Source organism: Amphibalanus amphitrite, unplaced genomic scaffold (assembly GCF_019059575.1).
Source record: "Amphibalanus amphitrite isolate SeventyFive unplaced genomic scaffold, NRLGWU_Aamphi_draft 001651F_arrow, whole genome shotgun sequence".
Lineage (NCBI taxonomy): Eukaryota > Metazoa > Arthropoda > Thecostraca > Balanomorpha > Balanidae > Amphibalanus > Amphibalanus amphitrite.
In genome coordinates, this window is record NW_024883144.1 from 115,341 (window position 1) to 135,995 (window position 20,655).

General features: G+C 48.0%; 2 protein-coding genes across 3 annotated transcripts in view; one reads left to right on the plus strand and one right to left on the minus strand.

Moving 5' to 3' along the window:
- Nucleotides 1-5,106, minus strand: part of LOC122374392 (echinoderm microtubule-associated protein-like CG42247) — a 29,004-nt gene extending 23,898 nt beyond the window's left edge. The window contains exons 1-2 of the mRNA XM_043353114.1: nt 4,363-5,106; nt 1,340-1,452 (exon numbers count right to left, since the gene is read on the minus strand). Of these exons, the coding sequence (XP_043209049.1) occupies nt 1,340-1,452; nt 4,363-5,092 (843 nt within the window). The 5' untranslated portion in view covers nt 5,093-5,106. The remainder of the gene's footprint in view (nt 1-1,339; nt 1,453-4,362) is intronic.
- A 1,539-nt stretch (nt 5,107-6,645) lies between these two features.
- Nucleotides 6,646-15,483, plus strand: LOC122374393 (nucleoplasmin-like protein ANO39). 2 transcript variants are annotated; one of them, XM_043353115.1, is made up of 6 exons: nt 6,646-6,876; nt 12,174-12,340; nt 13,512-13,689; nt 14,077-14,177; nt 14,704-14,790; nt 15,184-15,483. In XM_043353115.1, exons 1-6 carry the CDS (start codon nt 6,855-6,857, stop codon nt 15,412-15,414), a joined length of 786 nt encoding a protein of 261 aa, XP_043209050.1. In that variant the 5' UTR covers nt 6,646-6,854; the 3' UTR covers nt 15,415-15,483. The 2 variants fall into 2 exon arrangements, with proteins under 2 accessions (XP_043209050.1, XP_043209051.1); XM_043353116.1 differs by having other exon boundaries at nt 6,731-6,876; nt 14,704-14,778.
- Nucleotides 15,484-20,655: the final 5,172 nt, after the last annotated feature.

Sequence of the window (20,655 nt, forward strand, 5' to 3'; positions counted from 1 at the left end):
TCTCGACCCGTTCAACCCAGGTCACACAATTAGCGCTGTCGACGAGGCCGTAACTAGCAGAAGGCGACACGCACAGCCTATTCTACAAACACAACACCGGGACCCCGGAACGAATGGCCGTCGATAACTGAGTCGCCACGTCACTACATCGTGCTCCTGCCGAGGAGCGCAAGCTGTCTCCACTCCATTCAGAGTCCACGATCCCACAGAGTCCAGTGATCTCTTCCAAAGGCTGTCAGTACCGGTTTGAGACGCTGCGCCGAGTGAAGAGCGGCGCGCGCGGCGGAGGTCGGCCGCGCGACTGACCCCGATTGTAGCCGGAGGGCTCGTGGCCGGCTAATGAACTGTTTGCTCAGCGTTCGTAAAGCCGTCGTGGCGAGACCGGCTAATGAGCGGGACCGAGTTCCGTGCTGAGCTGACCGAGGCCGCCGCCGGCTCGGCCCGAGCGGACTGACGACATCGTCCGACACAGGCATGCAGAGTCCATTGGAAATGCATACGGCTAGATGTATGTAATGACATGAATTACAATAGATCTTTCATGGTTCACCAAGTGCCGCAGTACGGGTCAAATTTTGTTTTATGAATACATGGACGGTATAGCATTGCGCTTCCTGTTTTGAATAACACCGACCGATGGTTACATGCAACTGCTGCAAGGTTGTGCACATATCTTCATGCGAGGCCAGAGCAGCCATGCAATGGTAATAGCTTCATGGGGTCGACATTTTATTCCGGACGTTTGCAATTTTTGTGATATTTCACAGAAACTTTAGGGCAGTAGTGGGAATAAAGATTTGCGCCCAACTGATGCTATCGCTTGATGTAAGTACATACCCACTTGGTTCTTTATTTCACGACCAACAGCGTCATTCGTCGTATAAGGCAAATATCAGTGGGGAAAATAGTAAAAGTTTTTAGCTTTGGTGACTTCTGGTGATTTCATATGTGTTAGTAGCAGAAGACAAATCACAAAAAAAGCACAGAGATTCTTGCGCATAATTGTCTTCCAAGTTCCAACGTTTTTCTGACAAATGCGCGTAGTTTTCAAGGTATCCGATGGCAGGTATATCCGGGGAAGTCATTCAGACTGCACTAATTTCAATAAAGCCGCATGGAGCGATATCCATTAGAAAATTTGAAAGGAAATCGATAAAGCACACGCGCCAATTTTTCTAATAGAACAAAGCCAGTGTCTGCACGAACACATTGTGCTTGATCAAGAGCAGGTAAAGGAAAAACACGCGAGGGAACGTCTGATGTGTTCATGTTCACAGACTCCAAAGCCCAACACTAAGCACAAACGTGCAGAGGTGATTCATTATAGCCTTGCACTCACCTGAAAAGTACGCGAGGAAGAGCAGACATAACAGGAGCCGTCCTGGAGCTCCTGAATCAGCCGCACGCGGGTTCCGTCCATCGTAAACACGTAACGCGCCCCGTTTGGAAGATCTGACAGACACACAACACATCAGTCAGGGGAAGAGCAGTGGGGAGAATATAGGGGAGAGTGGTGCAGGACGCCCCCCCCCCCCTTAAGCTCAGTTGCTATTCTTAGACAACTGATAATATTTAAGAGCTAACGTGTGCATGCGCTGTGAGCATGCATCATTTTCCCATGCATATTTGCATTCAAAATGAATCTAGGGGGTACACAAACCGTAAACTTTAACATTTTGGAAAAAGTTGCAAAAGGGCCTCTTACACTATGGGTATGGTAAGACGCCCCCCCCCCCTCGGGCGTTTTACAAGTCAAGTCGACTTGTAAAAGACGCTTTGCGAACACAGCTGCAAGGCCTATTATTTCGAAAAGCTAAGCAAATACGGTGTTATCGAAACCAATAACACTTCCAAAGCGCTCGAACAATGCGTAAACTAGCACAACCAAACGCTGATGACCAACGAAAATTGTACCTATTACCTCTAAGAAAGGAAACAGAAAAAAGAAACAAAAACAAACTCCTTGAAAAAAGAATGCCACGCCTGCCGCAGGTGCAGGCGTTTTAGCATCGGGGGCGTTTTTTATCGGGGGGCGTTTTATCATCCTCGAAGGGAGGGCCTCTTAAAAAAAATGCAGTGTTTTAACGTCACAATATTTATGGTTTATGAGACATTTGCAGCGCACCAGAACATGGTCTATTCTGAAACTAAAATATGACAATTTCGATGAGATAAGATTGCATTTGATAGCCATTGTTTTTCAGATATATAAGGGTGATAAAGATGCATATATCTAGCAAGTAAAGGGGCAAAAACAGAAACAGGCTTACCAAAAGTCGTTGTGACGCACCTGATACCTCAGGTTTCGTGAGTTGTTGTTTCAAGAGGGCTTCTGCTTTACAAGAACATTAAAAAATAAATAACATTTTTGGTTTGGTAAAAAAGCGATGGGGCCTCTTACCGACCCTGGGCGTCTTAAACGGATCTCCCCTAATAACGCTTTTCAGAAAACGGAGCGAGAGGCCAGACTAAATGTAACAGAAAGATCTTGGAGACATGAAGTTTCTATATTGTCGGGTATGCTGAATTATCTAGTAAATACTTCATTAGCCACCATTCCTACTTCAACACAGAGAATTGACTACCTACTACCGTCACAGTCCATACAACCCCAGGCGTTTTCGAATTCAATTAATTATTCACATACCGTGCCCGCCTGCAGCCTGGGACACCTGCTGGCCGTGGTCATTACCGATGTATTTCATCGCCCGTTTACTTGCCCGCCTGCCTGCCTGCGTGTGGGATGGCCATGCTCCGGCTAAAGTCGTTTGACAGGTCGCTGTGACCCAAACATCGATTGTGGTTGCCACAGCAACAGAAGCATGTTTACTCGGCGCATACCGTTTGAAAATAAGCACAACCTGTCAATTCTGTGGTTGGTTCATTGATAATTTTTTTAGGCGCGTCACATGATGGGAAAAACTCAAGGAACATCCTTTGTAGCTTATCTATATAAAACCGATAATCCTGTTGTCACCACCATACCTAAACACATTTAGAATCAGAGAAGTTATAGCCCGGCTTAATGAAGCACAACAAGAAAACATGTGATGTGACACAAAATTCTTGATCACGCAAAAAACGGCCACCGATGTCAGAGAGAGAAAAAAAAGATAGGGATGCCCACCACTCTGCGAGCCACAGCAGATCGTAATTTGGCCACTGCTAACTACGTGTAGGCCACGTAAAGGGTCAAGATTCCGCGTCACATATAGGCCAAGATTTTAATCATAAAACCATTAGGACTGAATGATTTTTCGAGGCGACTTTGTTTCGGCACTGCCGACCGGTACACTCCGACTGATCTTTCATTTGCAGGGCTAACAATTTGTACGTATTCTTTGAAAATTGAAATGCTATTGGCTATTTCTTTTTCTGGTAAACTTTGTCAAATGGCACTACAAATCAAATCTAGGAAACCGAATTCACGAACAGTTAATCATCATCTACGTCGTCCAGAGCTACGGCAAGGCCATCAAAGAAGTTGATGCACGCTTTTCGTGTTACGAAGGCGTGCGACACTCAGGAATTAAGTTTATGGCTTTATAACTCTAATCAAGGGCTCAAACTAACGACTTAATGCGGCCAGGAATTTTAGGATAATGAATTAGCCGAGGCTTGGTAACGACCTTGTCCATTAGCAGCTTGGAAATCTTATGGTGAAAAGTGTCGTTCAGCATAACAATATTTATATTACGCTATGATTTGTTCTGTCAGTCTATCTGTCTGTCTGTCTGTCTGTCTGTCTGTCTGTCGTCTGTCTGTCTTCTGTCCGTCTCTCCCTATCTCTCTCTCTCTCTTTCTCTTCTCTCTCTCTCTCTCTCTCTCTCTCTCTCTCTCTCTCTCTCTCTCTCTCTCTCTCTCTCTCTCTCTCTCTCTCTCTCTCTCTCTCTCTCTCTCTTTCTCTCCCTCCCTTGGATCGTGTTCTGTTTATGTTAAAGATGTTTTGACACCAATTAGATACTTTCAAATATATCCTCATCATCCTGATTTCCACTACCTATGGATTATGGAATACAAGCTAGGCTAACCAGCGGTTATACGAATTACGAGCTACAATTAGGGTGTGCTTTACATGACCTCTTACGGTAGTACAGTCAAACGCTTGTCTTGCCCGAGCACATGCATAAGCAGATTAGTTCAGGGCGCACCGCAATGTAGCATAAAACTAAGGAAATGGCGTGTTCGTTGTTCATGTGCCGGGCAATAATTAAACAGTAAGATAGGGTACTTGTGTTTCAATGTTGACATATGTAGGTACTGTAAAATGTAACGTCTCGTCCAAAACCCTTATTATACATATGGCATGATAGTTACCGTTAAAATTGATCCCATCAAAGCCATACCAGAGTGCCAACTTACCTATTCGGTCCGATATTTTAGCACACAAGGCCTCCAGAGAGGCAAAGTCCCGACCAGGCACGAAGCGCATCTGAAGTCCCTGAAACCAGGGGTCGCCGTTTCGGAAGAAGGTGGCCCTGCGTGCCCGCCACTGTCCACTGGCGTCGCTGTACCGGCTGGGCACACTATCCCAGGCCGAGTCGCTCTCGTAGCCCACGGCGGTGTCATCCTTAGCACGCGCCGCGGCCGCCGCCTCCCGTTCCCTAGGGGACGCCATCTGACTGTGGGGACGCACCCGGACACGACGCCCGGCGCCGGGCCGCGCCGGGGCGGCGGCGGGGGCGGCAGCCTGGGCGGGGGCGGTGGCCGTGCGCGTGCGGGCGGCGCCCACGCGTTGCACGCCCGTTTTCCGCCGGGTGGCCCAGCGTCGGTCGGAAGGAGGAGCGGCGGCCGAGTGAAGCAGCATCTCTTCTTTTTCTTCTTTCACTGTAGTGGGTATTTTCGGCAATCGCGAATTTCCAGTTTCTGACGACGAAGATTTACCGTTACTCGTCGCTGTCGATGACTGATCGCCCTCGGGTGGCAGCGGCGGCGGAGACGGCTCCTCGCCGTCTGCTAGCTCCGTCCGAAAGTCGCCCTCCCCAAACAGGTCGACCAGGTCCCTCTCTGCGTCTGTATCGGTGATGGTGATGATGGGAGGTGTCCAGGGTCTCCGCCTGTTGCCGCCGGCGCCGCGGACACTGGCCGGCATCGCGACGTCGCGCAGTCGCAATCGATGGACGATCGACGACACGGACACGTCCCGGTCGGCGGACCGGCCGGGTCACCACTGCCGGCCGCCGCCCCCGCCGCGGTACCGCCCGGCCCTGCTCTGTTGTTCTGTGTCGCCAGGACTCCGTGGCGGCCCGGTCTCACTGCTTGCCAATCGGGTTCAATAGAGCGTGTTCAGCTGGCCAGGGAAGGTCGAGGTCAGGATGAGCGGCTGAGATCGGCGGGTGTCTTGATAGGGATTACTTACTCCTCACGGTCTGGATAGGTCGCAAACTACGTGACGTGACATGCCTTAGTGACGTGACTTAGTAACGTGACGTAGCGGGTCGGAACATGTGTCCAGGGATGGCAATCGACCGAGTAACCAACAACCGTCCGATATACGGGGTCTGTTTGTGCAGAATGCGATGACGTGTGAACGCCCATACACACACCCAAAATAACTTGCCCCGGACAGTGTGACAATCAACAACACTTTATAGACGTGACAGTTGACACTATGATGGCGTTGATTGGCGTACAAAACACAGTGTACATACATATACGAGTAATACTCAAGTGGACACTTGCGGTTGAGTTCGTCCAGGCTTGTGGTTATACCCTTGCGTGACTTCTGGCCAAGCTGAGCTCGTCATAAGTAACGCCGATTTCATCGGGCTTATACACTTATTATGAGTTATGACTATTTTATATATTTCATGAGCACAAGGAGCACTCACCAGAGAACAGCCGCAGTTGCTACTTACCATGTCACCTCCGTGTGACCTCAGACTGACCTCATCGTGACGGAATATAGACAGAAACGTAACGTTGATGGCGTGACAACAGCGCGGTCGACCGTTCGTGTCCTCACATATTGACTGGGCGTTTTCGTCCCCTTGTATACGCCGTCTTTATAGGTAAGCCTCCACGACACCGAAAATAGACATGCAATCCTCACCATGAACTACAGCAATGTTTATAGGAATGAGACAAATCGTTTTATTGCTTGTTTGTTGTGTTAAAATATAATTATCTCTGACGTCTTTGCTGGCAGCTGTTCATGGGTAGGTGCTTAAAAAGGCATTTTCAAGCGTTGATAACCGACTATGGAGTTTTATGTTCTACTTTGTGGTCATTATGTGCTCAATAAGCACACATCGAACCTTATTATATGTTTCAGTGCCAAATCTATAGCATAGAACTCTGATGCAGATGTACCAACACTTGTACAGAGGTCTATGGTTCCATATACTTGCGAAATATATTCCTATAGATAGTAAAACGGAAACAGATATAACGGTTTCGTGTCAATGCAAGATATGATGGCACTTATCTTGTTCTTCTGCTGACCGTGCTTTTTACAATGTTAGGGAAGATGCTACGTAATTCATTGCATCAAAAAGTCTCAGATAAACGTGCTTTGAATATATAAACGAGCATGTCCATATAATGCTTTATGGAAATATTACATTTGAATGTTCATGACGATGTTAACTCAAGTTGTTTACATTCTATGCAAATCTGTCCCTGTGTCGCATTGAAAAGCGTAGTTATATTTATGAACAGCCCCGCAGCTGACTGCGTCTCTTCCCGTGCTATGACCGGAGGCGGTGAGTCGGGCTGCTCTGCCGACCAATCACAGCCCGCCGTTCTCCCGGAGGTCAAAGGTGACGCACAGCTGACCTCCCAGCAGACCGGGGGCTCCAGACGGCAGTCGTCTGGTCAGGTGCCGCTCCGGTTGGAGAGTGAACGCCGCAAACATGCTGCAGGACTGGTTCTTTGGTGAGTGTATTGATGGTTTACGTCTTGCTTTTACGTTTACTCTTAGGTTAACGTCTTTTTAGTTAAGCTGTTATGAGGTGATTTGTTACTACACATGCAGCCAGTTATCCACTATAAAAAATAGTTGGATCGTATTTAGACAAAACGTTGTTTCGCATAGCGTTATGGGCGTTGCGAGTTATGGGCATAGCTATTTTTTTTTTGTGGTTGTAGCCTCAGGTCATTTACTGCGCCAGTTTATCGAGATGTTCCTAGAACCATGTTCTGCGTCAAAATCGGCCGAACATGAAATCACTCTGTCGTCAATTCCGGCCGACCTGAAAAAAAAACTACTTATAGACCTATGCATACGACCTCGTATTGTTTATTTTTCATTACACTGAATACTTATAGACCTTCAGCGTGCCTATACGAATTACGAATATTTGACTATTCAATCCATTACGACCGAACGGACCTATCAAAATTTTTAAAGGTAGTGTGCCACCTTTGAATGATTTTCCATTTTATTTTTCCTAGGATAAGAAGCTTCTGCTTTTACCTAATATCGCAAAAACAAAACAAAAATGGGCCTAAAATAGTGCTTTTTTCGCCTAAAAGTTTATCGGTTTTTCGATATGATAACAACTGTAGTGGGCTGACCTGCAAACAGGCGTCGGCAACAATCAAGAATGCGGCGCACATGTGACAATAAGCAAAGGTCATTATAGAGCTACGACGTACGGGAATGAGTTATCAGCTGTCTAATCGTAGACAACACAATGTCGACTTTAAACTGTAAGCCTGTATTGGTATTGTTTCTTTAATTTGGCTGTCGAACATTAATTTATGGTTGGAAATATTATTTTATGTAAAATAATTGATATGAAACAGCCGTCTCTAAAGTTATGACCCCATCTCACCACATGAAAGTGGCAGAAATGACAATGATCAGCCACTGGCGGATCCAGGGTGTCAGCGCGGGGGGGGGCATACCAGGTCACGGAGCCAAACCTAGGGTACCCCCAAATCCTGTTTTCTCATCGGATTTAGGCCACTTATTTTTCGTCATAGCCCGGACACGAGTTTTTTTTTCTTAAAAAAAAAAACAAATGCTAGGACACCTGACCCCCATTGGCAGATCCAGGAGGAGGAGGCTTTTGGGACAAACACCAGGGCAGCGCCAGAAATCGACGAAAATTGGTGGGGCCGGTGGGGCCCTCAGAATGACTGGTGTATAGAGCCGACCCGGGGCCGCCGGTGTGGAACCTTAACCCGCGCCCCACTGGGGTCTGCGTATAACACGCCCTACTGGGGGGGGGGGCTATTCATAGCCCCCCTCCTAACTCCGAAACTACTGGGCCGATCGTCAAAATTCAAACGGCGTCTGATAGCCCCGGAAAAACTGTCGAGCGAAACCTAATTTCATTGACCTCAAGGTCACCGATGACGTCACAGGTCAGGTCAAAGTAAAAATTATTAGCATTTTGGCTTGTTCACGTTTTGGGCTCTGGCCGCCGACTTAAAAGTCAGATCAGGCTCATTTTTGGTTCACACACTCGTGAACAGATGCTCTAGATACTCTGAGGGTACCTTCAGGTCAAGGTCAGGTCATCACAGGTCACGAAAATATTATATCATCCATCGGTCACGTGACACATGTTTTATGGTCCATTTAGGTCAGAGATTTCGAATTTGATGTCGTCTGTGTCATTCAAGGTCATTTTGAGTCAAATTTAGCTCAGGTCAGGTCACTTTCAGGTCAAAAAAGGTCAAATTTTGAAGTTATAATTTTTCAACAAAAAAGGTGTCTATTGGATGCAGTTTGAGCTCAGGAACACGATGGTGCTATTTGTGTTGGCGTACTATGTCAAATTCATGCTCAAAAATTGATTTGAAAAATTAGTAATTGTTAGTTTTTTTTGCAATAATGCGTATAACTTGGCCATTTTTGAAGATATTTAACTAAAACTTGCTAGAGTTAGTCATAATAATGCGTTCTATCACATATATTCCGGTTTTTTCGAATAGTCAAAAAATTTTCGAAAAAAATGTAAAAATATAAATTTTGAGTTTTATTATATAACATTGTCGAAATTTTTAAAATTTTGAAAATCCGAGATAGCAGTTTGATAGCGCAGTCTATTCTGAGTCCTTTCATGCAAAGAAATTGGATCTAGCTTAAAAACTGAGCTCTTGGGAGCGATTGCCGCGGTTCAATGTTTTGCGTCGAAATCGGCCGAACATGACGTCACTCTGACGTCATTTACGGCCGACCTATGGTAGGTACGAAGTTCAAATTTTGACACAAGGTGGCAAATTGATGCAGCCGAAGGTACTGAAAGTTTGGCGTCGATACATCAAGCGGTTTGGAAGTTATTGCAGAAAAACGGGAGGGGGGGGGCTATAAATAGCCCCCCCCCCAGTGGGGCGCGGGTTAAGAGGTACTGGCGTGGGACCATCAAAGGTATCGGTGTGGGTTCCCCAGAGGCAGTGGTGTGGGGCTCTCAGAGGCACTAGTGCAGGAACCACAAAGGAGCGGGTGTGGGCCCTCTAAGGTGCTGGTGTGAGGCCCTCACATGGACGCCGTTGTGGTGCCTCAGACACTGGTGTGGCGCTAAGCCCACACCATTCACAGATGGTTGTGTGTGGGGCCCTTGGAGTTGTTGGTGCGAAATGCGAATGCTTAATAACCCAGTAGGACCTCTCAGAGACCGACAAAGGGCCCTCAGAGGCCGGTAACGGGCCGTATGATGCCAATAATGGGCCTTCATAGGCCGGCAAGTGATCGCCGGCAGTATCTTCAGGAGCCCTGTGGAGTCCTTAGAGATCGGCATGGTACTCTCAGACGCCGGTGGGGCCCTCAGAGTCACCGGTGTAGGACCTACAGAGTTACCGGTGGCTGACTGCCAGAGGCACTGGTGTGGGGCCCCAGAGGCGCCGGTGTGGGACCCTCAGAGTCGCCGATGTGGGACCTCAGGAGACACTGGTGTGTCAGAGGTGGCGGTGTAGGGCCCTCAGACGTGTCTGTGTGGTGCCCTCACAGTCGCCGGTGAAGACTTTCAAAGGCATCGTTGTGAGAGTCCTCACTCCTCAGAGACACATGCATGGGGCAAGTGGTCTTCAAGAGACCAGCAAGGGCCAGCAGAGGCCTTCAGGAGACCTGTGGGCTCCTGGAGACCGGCGTGGTACTCTCAGGCGTCACTGGGAGCCCTCTGAGTCACCAGTGTGGGGCCCACAGAGTTGCAGGTAGGTAGCCGTCGGATGCGCCTGTGTAAGACCTTCAGAGGCGCCAGTGTGGGGCCCTCAGAGCCGCCGCCGATGTAGGGCCTTAAGAAATATTGGTGTTAGTCCCTCAGATTGGCAGTGTTGGGCCCTCAAAGGCGCCGGTGTGAGACCCTCACAGGCGCCGTTATGGGCCCTCAGAGACACTGGTGTGGAGCCGTTCCATGCGGGTATGGGCCAGGATCCTAATTAGAGCTGACGCTTAATAGGTCAGCAAGGTCACTCAGAGGCCAGCACAGGGCCCTCAGAGGCCGGAGTGGGGCCCTTATGGAGATTTTCGATGTGTGGCGACTCAGGAGCCCGTGACTCCGTGAGGTGCTCTCACGAGTCCTGCGGGTCTTATCTCAGTCGAAATAAGGCGCGCTTGGACCCTGAGCGGCCAATTGGCACTGCAGGGCCTCTCGGGCCCATAGGGCACCATGCATCTAATGAGGCGGCACGCGCCCCTTGTGCCCCCCTCCCCCGGTTACGCTGCACTGCCTGCGGCCATACAGGTAAATCATATTCTAACCGTCCCTATTCCCTATCATAGGCGGCGGCCGATTCCTGGTTTGCGCAATATGAGCATGCCATCGTTAGACAATACGGTCAAAAGGGTTGAAGCGGCATGACTCCCCTGTGGTAAGAACTAAGAAGCAACATAGGTACTTTTAGACAAAATAAAGCAATGACAACTAAATTAAGGTTACTAAAACGACTCTGATCACAAAAGTAGTTACTAGGAAGGCTTTCTAATCCGTTTTTATTTGGTTCCTCGTTATACGCGTAAGAAGTGTAAGTCTGAACGGGGGGGGGGGCATACTTGTACTGAATGCCCTCCCCAGGCTCCTGTCGGGGGGGGGGGCATATGCCCCTAATGCCCCCCCCCCCTGGATCCGCCAGTGTGATCAGCTGACGCATTTTTCTTGGCCGAAGTCAGAGCGCGCGGCCCGACGCACCACCACCGCGCCCAAAGCCAGGGCCCCGGTAACGTGAGGTAGCCGAGTCGGGGCAGCGTGCGCTGACCCAAGCCGGGGCCGCGGCTTTGGGCGCGGTCTACCGCATCCCCGAGGGCAGCCCCGGGCTATCACATGACACCGGGAGGATGCGCGGCCCCGGCTTGGGTCAGCGCACGCTTCCCCGACTCGGCTACCTCACGTTACCGGGGCCCTGGCTTTGGTCGCGGTCTACCGCACCACCTAACAGGCGTGTTCGAAACCGCAGGAGATGATGAACGGGTTTATCGAAACTTGATTGGATGAGCCTATCGGTAATAGCGATTTCAGTGTGTGCATTTATTGTTCATAGTGGTGTGAAATGTGGTTGGGGTACGACCGACAACCCGTCGGGGCGAATTTCGCACTGGGGTACTCAAAATTTGAAGAATTTAAGACGTTTCCATGAGTTTTGAAGGTATGGATAAGTTCTAAAAATCCGGTTCTCCTTATCTGGGCCATTAACTCTATACGGTCCAGGAAAGCTGGCACACTACCTTTAACTTGAACTACGAAATTTTAAACCACGAAATTTGGTTTTGCATTAAAGTTAAGTAAAATTGATGCGACCGAATGTTCAGAGTCTCGTGCCGATACGCCAGGTCATATAGAAAGATGAAAAACAAGGGGCTCTGGCACTATAGAGATCTCCCCCCTCTAGTGAAGCGTGGACAAGACATTTTATGGGGCTGAGCGCTGCATATGTAATGACCAAAAATATGCGGGACTATTTTTTTGAAAAAATACCAAGGTTATTGGGCGAAAATGAGAAGCTTTGTGGTCAAACTATTTTTCTATAATTCAACATTTTAGCTTAGTTTTTTGATTGGTTTAATGGGCTAATCGCACATTAACCACCGGGGATTTTTGAATGAGCTAACATTTGCTGCCCTTCATTTGGGGCAAAACGCTCGTGTTTGTGCTTTTTATACATAAATCATTTAGAAACAAAGTGTTTATGGGATGAGAGGGGCTATGCCTAGGCCTGATGACAACAAACGCGCTATCTACTATCCTAACTGCACCATCTCCCATCTGATCACCGTGCGTCTTTGGCAGGCACCGTGCTCTCCAAGGAGACCTCAGAGTACCGATGGCTGCCGACGTTCTCCGAGGTGGACGAGAGCTGCGACAGCGTCGACCTCAAGGAGGACGAGGACCACCACAAGACGCTGGAGCTGACCATGGCCGTGCTCAGCCCGGACGCCAAGCAGGGCGAGGTGCAGGTACGGAGGCCGGCCGGGATCGATTGGGACTATCAGAATAGCCACATGGACCTGGAAATCATGCGTATTGCGCAAGGCCCATGGCTTATTCCAACGGCCATCAAACACTCTCGGCTCGCGGCAAAATGGAATCTGATCAGTAATCAGCTCCATAAAAAAAAAATGGTAGTGACTGCGGGAGGGGCGTAGGGTCATTCATCGTGATAACAAATAGCACGCCCTGCTGGTCAGTAGGGGAAGTTGGGGGAACGCCGAATACTTTTTTTCTGACGCCTGTAGCACGCAAGGTAGACAACATAAGCTATTCTTGTTGGCGTCATTCGAGAGGCCAGTCTTTTGTCTTTCAAACATACCAGGCGCATTTGATGAATTCGCATACCGTTAAGCGCAAAAACTAAAAATGTCAAAGAGCTGGCTTTTTCGGGGTTGCCCCGGACTGCGGGGAAAGCCGAAAATGGGATAAATGATCTACGAGGAATGCCGACATTGATGTTTTGCCAATTTATCTCAAACTTTATCCAAAATTCATCAAAGCTGACACGCGTTTTAAGAGCTTGAGGACGCTTGGTGCACACTTGAAGCTATAATTGTGTGATATAATAAGAAAATGCCAGGTAGGTAAATCATTCCTTATAGGTAACAGGCCGTTGTGCCGGCTGAAAGTGTAATTTGTTTGACTAAAAATACGCGTTGCTATTCTACAGCAGTAAAGTCCACGTAGCGTGCTTTAACGTGCGTAATTGCACGTTTTCGGCATTACCCCAGCCAGCCATACTTTCATTTGCAGGCCCATAACTTTTAAACTTGCTGTATAAATTTCAAATAGGCAGCACACTTATGCAAAGACATGCTGAAGATTACTTGACCGAATTGGCCAGACAAACGGTAGCATAATGAGTAAGAAATGTGGCTTCAAAGGCGCATGTAGTACAGGGGAAACGTACCTTGAAAACGCTTTTGGCGCCCTCACAGCCGAAGTATTCCAAATGACGACTCGTAACAAACATGCGATAATTGTAGTCACTTAAGCTTCAGAGCATCACTGAGACGTGGCATCCATGTCGTACGGTTTTAGAAATATCTCGAATTTCGGCTTTGCCCCAACTCCGGCATTGCCCCAACTTCCCCTACATAATCCGCAGTTTGACATCTGTTATATCTGTTCCGTCAGGAGATTGAGGTGTCTACCAAGGACTCCCGGGAGGCCGACGTGGCCGTCACGATAGCCGTGCTGGTCGGCGGCTCCATCTACCAGTCGCTGCTCAAAGTCGAGCTTCCCCAGGTGCCCGCCACTATCAGACTGAAGAGGGGCGAGGGACCCGTCCATTTAATCGGAAAGGAGTATGTCGGTAAGACGTTTTATACATCACTTTTATTCTAGACATTTTTTATGCCAGAAGAGTGCTTGTCGAGCCGCACAGGAAGCACAACACAACCGTACCTCTAGCTGCTAGTGCTGAAATTTCTAGTGCATGAGTGCCCTCGGTGCTATCTGCCTTTGTCACAGCCGCTTCAGCTCCTTGCTTTCCTGCAAAATTCGTAAACGGCACTATTATTCTGCTGGGAACCATCAACATATATGCAGCGGCACATTCAAAGTAGTCTGTCCAGCATAAGTTGCCCCCTTTTTTGTTATGACCCTATTCTGTCCAGACCCACGCGCTAGGGAAGTGATCTACGAATTGTTCTACCTATAGGGCTCTGTAACGTCGCGTGACCTGTCCCGTCGCCCACAGACCGGGACATTGACCCGGACGAGGAGGCGGGAGAGGAGGAGGAAGGCGAGCTGGACGAGGCGGCAGAGGAGGAGCTCGTCGTCGAGCCGCCCGTACAGAAGGTACGCCGCAGACTGGAATTCCATCTTTATTTGCCCTATCCATCTTTATCGAGCCGGCTGGCGGCTCGTGATGTTGCTCACATTCCACCACCATGTGTGTCAAGAATTGAGAGCTGCCGTATATGTAAGGCTTCAAAGTAAAAAAAACTTTTAAAACGGCTTTCGATGCCCTGAAAAACGTGAGAAATAGATCGCTTTGGATTAGCAATGCATTGGACCTGCAGTGCTCATCACTGAAACAGATTATACATCGGCTTGTCTCCGCTCTCGGGCGAATGTCATCCAATGAGTATAAGGTCTTATCACGGGTACTCAAATCAAACCCTTCAGCTGATAAAATGGCGGATTGCTAACATAAGCTTGTTGGAAAACCTCTGAGGCAAAATGCATAATTTAGTTGCTCGATGGCCTGTCTCCTCAGTGCTTTTGATCGCAAGCACACTGTTTTTTTTTTTATCTGGTTTGATATTTTCCCATGCATGAGCGCACGCCAGCGCTTAGTGTTGGGATATTTTTTCTGTTTTAGATTGACACCAAGAAGCGGAAAAAGCCCGAGACAAACGGCAAAGCTGCCAACAGCAACAAGGCCAAGCGGTCCAAGGTAGAGGCAAAGGTAGAGACCACTGCACACTTCACTCTTGTGTGCCGATTCGAATCGGCTAGGTGATACCTTTGCATAGGGATTGTTGAAGGTATGACACTACGTGACGTGTAAATCGCATCGATAATTTCATGGATAGTCATGACAGGAGTACTTGCACTCTGATTTTTTCAGATTAAATAGGATGAAGTGCGATTGTTCACATGGGTAATATGAATTACACCGATGTAAATCAACACTGAACAGAACACTTGTAAAGTCTTGAGCGCCCCATTATATTTATTTCAGGGTTAATATGCGGATGTTATTTTATCTTAACTTTGTCACATTTTTTCCGGTTTGTATCTGAACAGCACTACAGACTAATCGAGTATCTCACCACTGACGTTTTCCACCGTTTCCCAGAACGGCACAGAAGACGAGGACGATGAGATGGACGACGAGGAAGACGACATGGAGGACTCGGACGAAGACTACGAGGAGGAGGCGCCTCAGGCACGCGGGAAGAAGGCCGCCAAGAAGGGAGCCGCGACAGCCGCTGACACAGCAGCAGCAAAGAAAGCCGCTGCGGCGGCAAAGAAGGCTGCAGGAGGGTCCGGAAAGAAGGCAAAGAAGGGCGCGAAGGCGAAGGCTTAGTCAAAAGAGCGTTTAGATGACGTGTGTTTATAGTTGGTGTTGAATATACTTGATAACCATTGAACTGAACCAGCTTTTTACCACTGAGGTATGGCGTTTTGCACGAGGTTTATCCAACGCGGCGGCACTCCGGATAACCGCAATGGGTAAACACGATGACCGCATACATTTCAGTTAATTCCATTTCACACATTACCTACTGGCTACTGGACAGCTATAAGTGCGTTAGGTATATAATGCTTATTGCTTATCTTGTCAATGCTTATTGCTTATCGCATAATTCGTCTTTCCGTAACATGCGGTCTTGGTGCCTAAAAAGGCTTTACCTATTAATGGTGGCATCTGAGTGAGACGATTCAATTCTTGTGGAAGCTCGAAGATCAGAGAACTTAAAGATAAAAATGAGTCATCGTGCCGAGCAGTTATCAATTCCACCCACATTCCATAAAGTGTTACCATGACAGCAAACCAGTCATAACACGTCTGGTCTGCCGAATGCGGCCTGTCCAGCTCCGTCGCGGTCGTCGGCTGGGCCACGCCCTCCGACGCAGCCGACAGGCCCCGCCCACAAACGTGACGTCACCGTCCGAGGTGATATAGGGGAGCCCGTCGGTAGCGAGCCCCACCTCACCAGTTCTTCGTCGCTAGACAGGCGTGAGATTTCCCCTAGACGCAACAATGGTGAGTGATTGGGGGCTGGGGGAGAGAGGCGGGGTTAGACGTGGTTGAGGGGTGCAGGGGAGGCGTGTGATGACTTGAGCCTCGTTTCATAAAGCGAGTCCGTAACTTACGCCGGTTTTTGGTCTTGTATTTCAAGTGCATGTGAAGCGATAAATTTATTTCCCCGTCTCCCTTCTGTTCTTGCTTGCAAGATGAATAAATTCAACGGTTCAAACTAACGTCATCGCTTCACATGCACTTGCAATACAAGATCAAAAACCGCCGTAAGTTAAGGAATCGCTTTATGAAACGAGGCCTTGCTTGGCTGTTGAAACAGACAAATATTGTCTTTATTGGCTCTGGATGCCGGATGGCAGTCGCGAGCGCGCAACGCATCTGCTGGCGAATAATCGATGAACCGTGGCAGCTGGCCCGTTTAGGATGAGGGAAGAAATTGTCAACCTTTTGCTTCTGTGAGTTTGATTATTCACAAGGTTTTGATGGCTCAATGGCGTCGCATGGTCGTAGTGTCTATAACCGGGAACATTTATACTTGATATTTACCTAAATGTGGACGTGGCACCGGCAAGAAACGATTGCACGTTTACCGTTTGGAGCGCTTCCCGTGCATGTATTATGCACCAATTACATGTATGGCTTATTTTTTTTTTTATCCAGACGTCTTGGCTTTTGGAGCATCTGACCAAAACTGTGTATGTACCTAGATCAAATAACACTATACGATTTCAGCAAAGAGCTTAGCACGTAACATCAACGGGACAATACGATCATTGTGAGCTGCTGCGCTGCACGTCACATGTAGTTAGGTATGATGTGAAAGTAGAACATGAAAAAATGATCAGCGACAAAATCAACAAAAAAGTTCACCTTTAAAGCAAGAATACTTGAACGTAAAGCGCGATGTCTACAGACCTTGTCTGTAAAATAATCATGCATCGATTCGGCAGCTGAATCCAATGTCCAGAGTCGAGGGATAAAGATCCCGTTAACATTTAACCGTGAAGTGCAGCTGTAGCCGTACAAGTGTAGGCCGTGCAGCTGTATGCCATGCGGGACAGTATACCATCCCAGGATGGTGTTAAGCGGCACAGCATACCTACCCAGACATCAAACGTTCAATGTGCTGGTCGCCGATGCATAAAGCTCTTCATCCAACTTTTCTGTAAGATTTTCAGGGACATTCCAACCCGCGCCGTGCTAGTGGTCTGAATTTTACATGGAGTGGTGGTGTGGGGGGGGAGGGGAGAGAAGGGGCATTTTCACGTCCCTCGGGCTTCGTCATAACTCGATTTCTGGGCCGCGCAGCGACACGCAGTAAGCGCCATTCGAAAGGGCGTAAAAATGATGAAAAGGGCACTTAAGTAATTTTTGAGGTCATGTCACCAGAGTTCATCAAAGGTCAAATCTCGCCTATTTCGACAATTTTCGACAAAGTGGCGCATAACTCTGGAATGAATATAGAGCTACAGCGCCGAGGAAAAGCGGATTCGATAGCTATTCTAACGTTCTTTCTGGTGTGCGTCCTCAGATTTGACCTAAGGTAAACGGTTTAGCCTCCAGAAGGCAAAAACTCTGAAAGCTGACGTTTTTAGCGGAAAATATTTTACGGCAATAACTTTTGACTCTATAGGTAACTAACACGACATTTATTTGGGTCTTAAATTTTCAGAACATGGCAGAAAAGATGTATAAAGTGTGGCAAAAAAAAAAAAAACGGCGGCGCGGAGAGCCACCGACGTTAAGACCAGGGGCGTCGCCACGGCTCCCCAACTTGTACGGACACATTATGTCGGTCGTCTCATTCGTCAGAAGTGTTAACCCCATGAACAATACCTACTGTTATCTCACTACAGTGTACCAAACGTTATGCGTTTTGCATGGTGTATTCAACGAGAGATCAAATTTGAATTTGAACAGCCTAAATCAAATTTGAATCATGAATGGGACACTTCTCACGTAACGAGTAAATTGTCTATTATCGAAATGCAGTAGAATGAGGAAAGAACTACCTGCTTGAGCAGGTAGATAAGCACTCGTGTATATCTCGTATAATAGGGTAGGGGATGTGTTCTAGCATCCCAATCCAGAATACCTGAGAATCAAACATATCTTTTTGCAGACACCTCCTACATCCACATATCGCAAACAAATATGCAAGCGCTCCTTGAACTATGGAGTCATGGACGCATCAAAAAGAAGAAAAAAAACGTCTATTTCCTAATGACTGGGCGTTTTGAATGACTTCAGGCCCTTACATTCAGCGTTAGCTCCTGCGAGTCTACGTTGGCCTCTGAGGGCCCTCCCTGGCTACCGAGGGGCGGGCCTATATAAACCTTTGAAGACCGCTACACAGATATTTCGAGCTTCCAGGCGATCTTTAGGAGCCCACGCCGACTTTTAGGGGTCCAACGCAGCTGAGCTCTCTAACTCCCATGCAGTTCTTGATGCCCCATTCCAGCTCACGGGACGGAGCCCAAACCTGCCTCGAAAGGACCCATTGCTTATGAGTGCCTAGCCTTGCATGTGCCTCTGAGGGCCTCAGTCCGGCCTCTAAGGGTCCCTAGTAGAATTTTGAGGGCCCCACCTGACTCTGAGAGCCTGCGTCGACCTCTGAGGGCTCCAGGACATGCCTTGGAGAACGTCGGGCCAGCGATCGCTGAGCCCAGTCAGTTGACAGTTCTAACTCGAAGTTTCAAACTTTGTGCTCATCATGAACAACAACACGAACAACATTTTCACTAACGTCAGTAGCACTTTCGGTTTTTTCTTCATTCTTTCCAATTACGGTTTCCCCGTATTAGAATATCGCCCCATCGTCGCTTGGGCCCGCTCGATGGAAAACATTTGTGTTCTCCATATAATGATACCTAGACTTGTTTCTGATTAGCATGAATGTGACATTTGTGGGACCCACATTAGAGCGATATTTGATCTCTTCACATGGCCATATTGAAGGACATAGTCTTCTTTCTCACAGGCCCTTGTATTACTGAGTCCTTGCCTATCTGAGCTCTGTCCTTCCCTGTGTAGATGTCCTTCCTGTGCTCTGTTCCATGTGCCCCGCGCTGTCCCCTGTCCTGTTGTCCATGGCAAAGGCGTGCTCTGTCTCGTACTTTATACCTACCGTCATTCCCTGTGCCCAGTGTTGGACATTTCTGCATCTGCTCTATCCTGTGCATTCTCTTGCCTGTGCCTGGTTTTGTCTGCTTCCTGTCCTGCATATGCCATGTCCTATATCCCCTGCATATCTCCTACCCTATTCTACCATCCCTACCTGATCTTTGTCCTGTCCTTCGCCCTGTCGATTCCCGTGCCCCGCCCAACCCAGCGCCTTCTCTGTCTGATGCCCCAGCTAGGTAGGTAGTCCCTTCCCATTCGTCAATGCCCTTGCCTGTCGTGCCCTTCTTTTCCTGACGAGTGAGTGGTCCATGATCTTCAAAACCATCCTTATATGCCCTTCATTCTCCTTTCTCCCTAGCAACGCCGGCCTGTCTTCGATTTTTACATCCCTGCCATTTACCCTCACCCTACTCTGTTCAGTTCGGTTCGACCCGGTCTAGTCAGTTTCAGTCTGCTGATTTTGCCCTTCCGTATCCTTTGCTGCTCAACAAGGCATCCTTTGCCGTATCCTTTGCCAGGGCTAGGGGGAGGTCCCCTGCCAACTGCTCCGCAGTGTTAGGCGAATTCTTTCAAGCTTGTGCGATCATCTGGAATCGATCGGCACCTAATCTACAAATGCATACTGAAAGAGAACAAGTCATTGAGGTGGTCGATGTGCATCGAAGAAATGTGATAAAGACTGCTTCCTTCCTTGTCAAGACTTAAACATCCTGAATACTTTCAAGAAAAATAGCAATATTGATAATGCTTTTACGGCATTTGTAATTTGAACATGATGCAAAAAGCTCACTTTCGGTCGTCAAAACTTGTACGGACATTCCGTACAAGTTTTGGGACCTTCCAAAACTTGTACGGACACTGTCCGTAGTGTCCGTAGTGGTGGCGACGCCCATGGTTAAGACACTTGATAAAAAATTGACCCCCCACGGCCCACCCCCATCCCCACCCAGTACGGTGCGGTGGAAATTTCAAAGTGTCAAACTTTCTTACACTCCCATGACACCACCGCTTTTATTCTTTCTCAACTGTAGGTACCGTTGAGCTGAGGGACAGAAAACGCTGGAGACATACTCGAACTTGATTTTCTTCGAAGATCTTCACTTTCCCACAAATTCAATAGGACTGAAGGATCTAGCTGATGTCCCTTGATTGAATGTTTTGGCCCGGCGAAGGTTTATAATAAGGCTTTCCACCTCAATAGGGCGAACTGTTTGAAAACTATTGAAATATATCGAACGGGACATATGTCGACACCTTTTTTTTAAACCCCACATTTGTTCTCCGGTGAATTTCAGACAAGTTAGTTAGAGACCTTCAAAAAAGGTACAATCACTCGATTTTTCTCAAGTTTGTCTGTCTTGGCAGATAAAGCAATACCAGAACAGGCCTACGAACACACATATTTGATCAGGATCGGACGATTGGACACTTTTAAAAGGA